The sequence below is a fragment of the Myotis lucifugus genome, unplaced genomic scaffold (assembly GCF_000147115.1).
Source record: "Myotis lucifugus unplaced genomic scaffold, Myoluc2.0 scaffold_37, whole genome shotgun sequence".
NCBI classification, from domain to species: Eukaryota; Metazoa; Chordata; class Mammalia; order Chiroptera; family Vespertilionidae; genus Myotis; species Myotis lucifugus.
This window is the reverse complement of record NW_005871085.1, coordinates 1870039-1879737: the sequence shown is the minus strand read 5'-3', so window position 1 is coordinate 1879737 and position 9699 is coordinate 1870039. Positions and strand designations below refer to the sequence as shown.

Below are 9699 nucleotides of genomic sequence, written 5' to 3'. Positions count from 1 at the left end.
AGACCCCCTACAGGAAGGGGAGGCAGTGCCTGGTGAAGAAATGGATCCTCCTTTAAATTTTAATGGGATGCATTTAGGTCTTCCCTGACAGTCCACGGGCTCCTGGGACTCTGGTCCCAGCTACTCAGACACTCAGTCTGCCCCACGATCAATATGTCTTCTTTCTTTCCCATTTCGCTTTTCATGTTGTCTTTTTATTTTTTTCTGTCAGTGACTTGGGTTTCTTAGTGACACAACCAGCTTCCTCTAATGTCTGGAGCGGGTGTTCCCCGGGAAGTCCTTTGAGCACCCAGGAGAAAGATGCTGGGTCAGCAGAGTGTCAACCCAACTAGACTATTTAACATCGGATATTTTTATTTGGGGGATCATCTTTACAAAGGAATAACTTTCCCAAGAACAGAAATTTCCTGCTTTTGTTTGCTAAATAGCCATTCACAGATCGATTGTTGCTGAAGGCCTAGAGCCATAGGTGGCTTGGACAGGAGAAAAGACATCTGGATTAGGGCTGAGTACCCTCCCCGCCTTCCACCTGCAAACCATCAATTCTGCTTGCATCGTAAGCAGCATTTTTCTTTCGTCCTGTTCCTACAGGAGAATTGCCCTTCTCCTCACTGGTTTGGCCCCACCCCCTCCCACCTGCTCTGTGACTCTGCTCTGCCCTCTGTCCCTTCTGTCTCTCCAGCAGTGTTAGCATCTGCCCTGCTATGAACCACTGCCAGCAGCGTGTGCACACACAAGAGGAGCTCTCGGTTTAAACACTCACCTGCTTGACCTCACACTCCTTCCAGCTCCACCCCTCAGCCCCCATCTTCCCTGCTTCCCTCCACAGCCAGCCTCTTAGGACAGAGGCTGGCTGGGTGGCCCACTTGGCTGGAGCATTGCCCTGTATACCAAAAGGTTGCAGGTTCCATTCCCTACCAGAGCACATACCTAGGTTTTGGTATCCTATCTAATAGAAGAGTAATATGCAAATTAACCATCACTCCATCACAAAGATGGTGGCGCCCAGTCCCCTCAGCCCCGCCACTGGAGTGTTTGGGCCTGTCGGCCCGGCCAGGGGTTGTGGGGACCAAGTGGAGAGGCAGGATCCGCCCACTCTGGTAGAGGATCAAGCCTCGCTGCTCTGCCACCTCTGGAGTGTCTGCGGCCAGCAGGGCCTGCTTGGCTGTCGCCGCGGTGACCACGAGCAGGCAAGCGTGTCCGCAGACAGCACCCAGCAGGGCCTGCTTGCCCATCCCCGTGGTGTGGAGCAGGCAGGCCCCGCAGAGAGCAGAGAACCACAGGGAGCTGGCCCAAGCCATCAGTAGGACATCCCCTGAGGGCTCCCAGATTGGAGAGGGTGCAGGTTGGGCTCAGGGGACCTCCCCCTGTGCACGAATTTCATGCACCGGGCCTCTAGTATATATATAAAACTCCTTCAAGTGCAAAAATACACAATTAAAACTCTTTGAATAATTTCTTTAACAAATGTCCCAAGAGCCCGATGAATCACATGGTTCTTCAGCAAAGCTCTGGGGAGAAGTCCAGTGGAGACATGAGTTGGAGCCTAGAGATGGTATATAGAGTTTCCCTGGAAGTGAAATTAGACCGAGAAGAAGGTGCTGAGCCCTGAGGACCCTAATGTTTAGAGATGAGGAGATGAGGCAGAATCCCCCAAGACATGAGAAAGTGCCACCAGCAAAGGAAGAGGTCAAGAAAGATGCCACCCTGGAAACCAAGTGGACAAAGGGCAGCGAGGAGGGGGCAGGGGTCAACTGTGTCCTGTGCTGCCGACAGGTCAAGGTGAGCAAATGTGAGCAGTGACCTGGACATTCTGCAGGGTGGCGGTCACTGCTGACCTCCATAAGACAGTTTCTGAGGGTGAGGAGCCCAAGGTTAACCTGGAATGGTCTGAGAGAGGGTAGGAGGAAAGACATGGACGTGAGTGAGTACAGTCAACTCCTTCAGTTCGGAGTTTCTTTAAAGGGAAGAAGAAAAATCAGTGATATAGATCCTGTGTTCTAAAGGTGGGATAGTTTAAGTTTGAACATGCTGAGTTGAGTGGTCAGCAGGGAGGCAGTGGCTGGAGTGAGGTGTTGGGGTGTGCTGTGGTGCCTGAGAAGGGATGGCATCCACGCCCTCCGACAGGATGGTCTTCCCTCAGCTCAGCACCTGAGTCATGAAGTTGGCAGGGTCTGGCATGGAATCTTTCTGCTAAAGGCCTGAAGGGCTTGGGGGCAGTTCTAGGCAACCCCATGCCCAGGAGTCACCCTATCCCACCCTTCCTGGCCCAGCCCACTGTCGGGCTTCTGTTCTGTTGCCCTGCTTTCCAATTCTAAGTTGAGGCTGGGCTGCCACTCTAAACGCAGTCCTTCCCTGCCCCTGTGCATGACCACCTTTCTGAGTATCCCCCACCCCAGCTGGCCTGGTCTGTGTCTCTCACCCCCTCTCCCACCCCCAGCTGGGCCTGGATGACTACTGTCGGAAGCCAGGTAGTTTCCATCAAGTCTAGTCTCTTCCTCTTCCACACCAGCCCTTTGGGCTGAGCTCCCATCTTTCCTTGCAACAAGTGAACTTGAGTTAGGACAATACAGGCACCACCCTCAATGAACAATATAACTTTGTCTATGTGAAAACAACATTCCCTGACAAAGGAGCCCTTCTAAAACGACCAAGGCAAAGGCGCAGGTGCTGGGGAGAGAGCCAGCACATTCCTGATGGGCCTCCCAGAGGCTGCCTGGGAAACGCAGGCGTTGTCCAGGTGTGGAAGTGACGGGGAACGAGACGGGTGTGTGAGTCGGGAAATCAAGCCAACAAATAGGAATCATACACAGTGTGCATGAAGCATGGCCCTTGGATCCAAGACAAGAGGGGATTGGGGGAGACAGGAATGGATTCTAGCACCAGTATTATTAAACTAGGGGTGTGGAGGGACCTGGGAGGTTAGCTAGGGGAGAGGGTTGAGTGCTGTCCTTTGAAGGCTGAATAGGGTTTGGCAATGGGCAGCCCCAGCAGGCACAGAGGTGAAGCACACAGGGGCGGGTCAGAGGTGGGCCTGGAAGAGCAGGCTGAGCTTTCACTGGATGCTGGAGGTGAGGCGGCCACAGAGACCCTGGAGCAGAGGCGTGGCACAGGCAGAACCACAATCAAAAACACTCAGTGGCACCAGCATGGGACCCTGGAGAGAAAGAGACCAGAGCCACAGCACAGGGAACGAAGAGAAACCACATTCGAATCACGGACCACGCCGTGTAGACACCAGAATTTGGGGACTAATAGGAAGGGAAGGACAGGGGAGAAGAAAGCATCCAAGATGACACTAAGGTTTTGAGTGTGAAGAGCTGGGTGCATCGTCTGAGATCTAGATGTGGAAGAAGACGCTGTTGGTGGCAACGGGAGGGTCAGGTTGGCACATGCTGAGTTTGGTGCCCTGGATCTCCCAGGCAAAGGTGCCCAGGAGGCAGGAGAAGCAAGGGTCTATAGTTCAGGAGTGAGGTCCTAGCTGGACACCCAGATTTAGTGTCCTTGGAGCAGTGATGAGGTTTGAAACCAAGGAGATGAATGACATTGACAAGAGAGAACACTCAAGGCCAGGAGAAATCAGTCCAATTGACCAGGTACATGAGTCCCCATTACACCCAGACTGCTGACTAACCTATCTTTCCTCCCTACCTGTCCCCATCTCACGCAGCCTTTCAGGCCTAGCTCTCTCTGATTACTCCTGCCCCAGGGCGGGTCCCTTCCTGCTGTAAGCATCTCAACACTGGCAGTCCACACTTCAGTACCGAGGCTTGTACTGGTCCCCAGCACCAGGAGGGCAGAATCGCAGCTTACCGCCTGGGCTTGTGATATCTTCTGGCACAGAGCACCCATAACGCACTGAATAAATAGCTCCTCCTTGATGGGTGGATTAATTAATCAATTCCTGGGTAGGAGGTCAAGGAGAAGAATAAGGTGACTAGTGAGTAGCTGACTAGTGATAAAAAGACTCGTCAACGTTGGGCTGGTGCAGCATCCACTTTTGTGGCTCATCGCTATGAATTATATCTCCATGGATCGACATCATCCATCTCTATGGATCAACATGGATACATCTCAGAAACACTGTTGAGTAAAAAGAAGTTGCAGCTGTTTGCTAAACCCACTGGAGTAGTCAGTGCTGTTTCCCACGTCTGCCTGCTTCCCCGGCACACGGCAGGCCTGCACTTCCCGCTGCCTCCGAGGCAGGAGGGCCCTGGGCTGCTCTGGCCCATGGCTTGGAGCAGAAGCTGAGGGATGGAAGCTTTAGGAGCCAGTGCACAGGTCGCCACCCCTCTCTTCCTCTCTCGGCCCCACCCGCCTAGATCGCTCAGTGACTCCTAGGAGCAGAACCCCCTGCACACCCTTGTCAAACGTGCTGGAATGCAATGCAAATGCTTGCTGTGTTAAAAATAAAAAGGAAAGGAAAGGAAAGGAAAGGAAAGGAAAGGAAAGGAAAGGAAAGGAAAGGAAAGGAAAGGAAAGGAAAGGAAAGGAAAGGAAAGGAAAGGGAAGGAAAGAAGGAAGGAATAAATGAGTCTGAGGCAAAACCTTGGTGAGCTCCGATGGGTGTGCCTGAAGGATTCACTCGGTGTTTTGGGAGGGGGGCACTGTGACATTGGGGTGGGACAGTGGTTCTGGGGCTGGTTATTTGGATGGTTGTATCTGGCCCCGTCCATGAGATGCCAGAAGTGCTCCCATTATGTGAGAACCCCGAACACGCTCACCAACATCCCCAACACTCCTGGGGTGATACCAGCCCCAAGAGAACCATGAATGCAGTGGGGTGGGAGGCACATCGGCACTCAGAGAGGACAGCTGACCTGCCACACGACCTAACCCCCCAAAGTGCTCAAATTGGATGTGACCCATTGAGAGCGTAAGGATATTTTCCACAGGTGACAGAACAGAGTGAGATTAACCTGGAGGGAGACAGGAGAGATGGACGTAATAATATAAAATTCCCTGAGCCCAGGAACTCGGCCTTTACACAGGTCGCATAGCATTCTCTGACCATCTACAAAGTATGTGACTATCCCTTCTGCAGAGGAGGAAACAGCGGGAGAAGAAGGGGACTGATGGAGTGGGACACAGGTAGGTGGGAGAGTTGTTCGGGGGCGGATGACCTGGAAAGAGAGGGGGACAGAGCAGCTGGGACTGACAGCCTGGATGGACAGTGGGGCTAGGTTGGGTGGGGAGGAGTGTGGACCGATGCCCGGGCTGCAGGAAGAGGAGAAGGCACTCAGGTGTAACTTTGCACCTTTCAGCTGAAGGCAGACTTTGTGGCTGAGACTTCAGCCAGTAGCTGGAGCTGTGAACCAACTGCGGTGGGAGAGGCTCCTGCCAGCTGCCCTCCCAGAGCTCAGGCTTCCTGAGGGACGAGGCAGCAGGGAGCCCCCTGGGAACCGGGTTTTTGGAGGCTGTTGCCTCTCAGGGCAGATGCAAAGCTCTTCACGCACACCAGCCCCCCTGGGCCCCAAGGACAGAGGGAAGAAGGCGAGTCCAGATGAACATGGCCTTCCAAGGACCCAATGCTATGAGGACACAGAGACACACGAGGGCGCTCTAACCAAATAGCAGGGAGGAAACTGGTCCGTCCCCTGGAAAGAGGGCCAGTCAGTGTTTGAAAGCCATGTGGCCTAGTGGTTCTCAATGGAGCCGCTGTTACAACTCCGGGCAGGACATTTCTCCCCCGGGGGAGGTTTCCCTGCCACTTCAGGGAGTTTGCCATCCCTGACCCCCTGACAACCCAATTCCCCAAGTTTCATTTGCAAACACCCCTTCTCTGGACACTCCCTGCTGGTCAGGGCCGCTGGAGGGTGCCCCATGGGGACCCACACCTCCCACTCTGACTTTGTGAGTTAGGCACCTACAGGTTCTGGAGAACTGCAGGCCCCGGTGGCAGCTCGTGCTGGTGGGGGCTGCCGTCCTTGGGAGGTAGTTTTCCTCATGCCGTTGTCCTTCAGGACTGGGTGGGACGAGGGCTGTATCGAGAACACTGGGGACACAGACACAGGACCCTGAGACAGACACCACGGAACCTGCTTACAGACACCCATGTCCCAGGGAGAAAACATGTGGCCACACAGAACACAGCTCGCACAGAACTCCCACAAAGCGAATCTGAGACAAGGCACACCTTCAGAGCCCAGAGGGCCCCACCATCGTGAGTTCTGAGATGGCTACATCGTTAGGTTCCCAAAGACAAACGCCAAGGTGAAAATCCAGGGATGAGACGCTAAGTATTTACCAACCGATGAGCCCTGGCCCCTGGCCACTCGGCACGGAGACTGGTGTAAACGTGTGGCACGTGCAAGGCGCTGCAAACTGCCTGGTTGGCAGAGCGTGCGTGCCCTGTGGGACACAGGCGTGCCAGGATGGCTGCTTGGACGGACTGAGGTGACGTTTTGGGAACACATACCACAAAGGCAGTCTGAGCAGACCCGGGAGACTCACTATCAACCCCAGTGCAGGACTGGAAACCCGCTGGCACCAACACAATGAGGGGCTGGAGGAAGACCCAGGCCCACCAGCCTGCAACACCCAGTGTTCCCACCCCCCACCAAGCAGCTGATGTTCCCAAACAGAGGTGGCCTGCACATCCCACAGTGGTGGCATCTGCTGGGAGGCACGGCTGGAACTCCAGGGCACCTGGGGCGCGGCCCTGCGTTGGAGACGTTCACCACCTCAGAACGCAGATCGGCCCACCCCAGCCCTCAGGCCAGCCGGGCATGACCTCTGACTCCATAGGGAGCAGACATTGCAAACCAAACGTGATTCTTACCCTCCTTCGAAGATTTTGATCCTCGCTGGCTCCCCTCTCTTGGAGGCGGGAGCATCCTCCTCGGGCTTCCCTCGCGTCTCTTCTTCCTTCTCCGCTCTAGCTACATCTTTCTGGCCTTCCGGGGAAACCAGCGAAGGGAGGTGAACCTGGCCCACCGCAGGAAGGACAAAATCGTTGCCGGTTACATGGTAATAATGGAATGATGCCTTCAACGGCATTGCGTGCTTACACTCAATCGGGGCTCACTTAGTCTCCACTCTGCCCTGTGAGGAGGTGCTGTAAGCCCACGTTACAGAAAGAAGGATGCTGACCCCCCAGAGAGGTGGAGTCCCTTATTCAAAGCCAAGGGGTTAGTTTGTGTCAAAACGAGAACTCTGACCAGGTCTTTTCCACGGGAAGACCAGGTCGCTCTTTCTTTCACACTGGCCAGGGAGCTGCTGGGGACAGGTGCTCCTCTTGGTCTCCTCGGTCAGGCCAGCACCCAAGACAGGGCCTGCCTCTCAGTGAGGGCATGTCAGGAATGCTGAACTAATAATGAAGACTCTGCCTGTGGAGACTAACTAGTCTAATTCTCCTTTACAGATCAGATAGTCAAGGTCACCTGGCAGGTTAAGGGCACTGCTGGGAGCAGAACGCAGGTTTCCTGAAGGCCCTGACCAACAGGACCTCCCAGAGCTGGGCTCAGAGAGGCTGTGTGGGCACTGACGGGCATGCACCTGAGGGTGGGCAGGCTCTGGGCTGGTCATCGAGGGAAGCTATTCTCTTCCACAGGCCTTAGTGGCGAGAGCTGGCTGGATGAGGACATATTTTTATTTGTATTTTGACTTCATGCAAAACTTTATTAGGTAGGTAAGACCCAGCAATTCCATTAGAAAAGAGCTATTTTTCTCCAGTGCCCGAGGCAGAATTGATTGGTTTAGGACTAAATGACCAACATGGCCACTCTCTTCTGCTCACACATACTCCCTTTGACATCTGGGTTTCCTTGGTTCCTATCTGACCTGGGACTGCTCAGAGCACTCCAGTTTTGCTTATGAAACTCGGGTGAGCCACCTTACAAAGGTGTGCCTGTCATTTGTTTCTGAGTTAAATGCTATTATTATTTTATATTAAGTTGTTGATTTCTGCCAAGAGGGAAGCATGTACATTCTGATAAATGTTGTTATTAATGAAATGAACTCAATTTTGTAGTAATGTGGTATATGGCAAAAATGAGCTTTATGGGACACTGTGGCTTATTTCACAAATGGACAGCCAGGCTTTCCAAACCCTTGTTAAAAGAGAACATATCGTTTAGACCCCTGATGGCAGCAGGGGGTGGGCCCACCCTTGAATAGGGAGCCGTGATGCTGGGCTGGCAGCTGGAGCCTGCAGTGTCGGGAATGAGATTCTCATGCTACTTCATGCCATTGTCATGAAGAACCTGCACTGCTTATAGCCAGTGGGAGAAGCAACTGTATGCCCCGGTGCTGGGAAAATATGAGAATTGCAGTCCCCATGCCAGCCACCACACCTTCCCCGACAGCACGTGTTGGGGCTGAGCAGGAAGGCAGTTGGCTAAGGACCAGGGAATCTGAGTGCCACTGCATGCTGGCAGGAAACATGCCAGCGAGTCAAGTGAAATATTCCAAAAATATTTTGCAGGGTTCATCTCCTTTTAAGAATTTCAAAGTTCAATCTGATGACTGTCCAGCCCAATTAAGCCAAATGAACTCTTCCTTTTTATTAAATGACCTTTTACTATCCAGCCATTAAAACAGAGAGGCAGTCCAGACCATCTGAGAGGGCTTTGGAATGAGATCTAGTTTTGAATCCAGGCTCTGCCGTTTAGTCTGTGGCCTTGTGCAAGTTGCCTAGCTTCTCTGTGTGTTGCTTCCTTATCCATAAAATGGCCATAGAGTACCCTAACTTACAAGGTGGTTGTGAGGATAAAAGTAAAGTTTATCACAGTACCTGCCACACCGTAGGTGCACAAGTAGTTATAAGTATGAACATAATTACAACAGCTTCTGGGGAGTACGTGTAGCTATTAAAAAACACTGAAGAGCAAGTCAGTAATGATGTTTATTGCAAAAGTGGAAATCTCATTTAGGGATGTCTGTAGACTGACATGGGCATTTAGAGAATAAATTTGGGAAACAGTTCTGTGAGAATATCCAGCTGAGCTAAAAACAAATTCAATGCACAAAACTCACTCAAGGATAAAGAGGAGAGTATGAATATAGGAAAGTTATAGAACACGATTTTGTTCATTTGTCTATAATATGAATTGAGTTTAGTAGATTTCTGCCTGATTTGGCTAAAGCACCTGATCTGAAGACACACCTTAAGGTTTTCTTTCCTCAAATAATTGAAAAAAGTAAAGTAGACTTTCTGGAGTCAGACAGGTCTGAGTTCAAATTCTAGGCTTGGCAAATATTTGCCATGTGACCTTGCCCTCTCTCACCCTCTGATTCTCTGTTCCCTCATCTGTAGAATGGAGATGGTCCTGCTATCTCAGAGGTGGAGATGAGTATTGAGTAGATTCAAGGGCAAGCACAGTGCCTGGCACAGTGAGGCTGCTCAATCAATAGACCAATTGTTATTTCACAAATGCCAACTCAGCATAACACATCATGGCCTGAATCCTTAGGCAGCCTTGTCAGGGTCTGAAGGTGTCATCTATCAAATGTCAAACTTACTGAACTTGCAGGGACTCATTCATTTTATTTAGTTCCTGATGCAGCCTCAGGTCAGAGGCAATCGAAGAGTAAATATGCACCTTAGTGGGGCTAGGTGTTACCACACAGCGTAGATGGGTCAAGCTCTGAGTGACATTGCCACCTATTGGTAAAGAGGGATATTGCCTCCCAGCTTTAGCTGCTATCATAGAGAAAAGACTGTTTTAGGAGTTGTGTCAAATTCTAGACTCTTTGGAA

At 52.0% G+C, this 9699-nt stretch overlaps 1 protein-coding gene across 1 annotated transcript in view; it reads right to left on the bottom strand.

Annotated features, from left to right (window-relative positions):
* The window catches only part of HIVEP3 (human immunodeficiency virus type I enhancer binding protein 3), a 102011-nt gene that overhangs the window by 25543 nt on the left and 66769 nt on the right, over nucleotides 1-9699 (bottom strand). The window contains exon 4 of the mRNA XM_023752817.1: nucleotides 6782-6927. Within this exon, the coding sequence (XP_023608585.1) occupies nucleotides 6782-6927 (146 nt within the window). The remainder of the gene's footprint in view (nucleotides 1-6781; nucleotides 6928-9699) is intronic.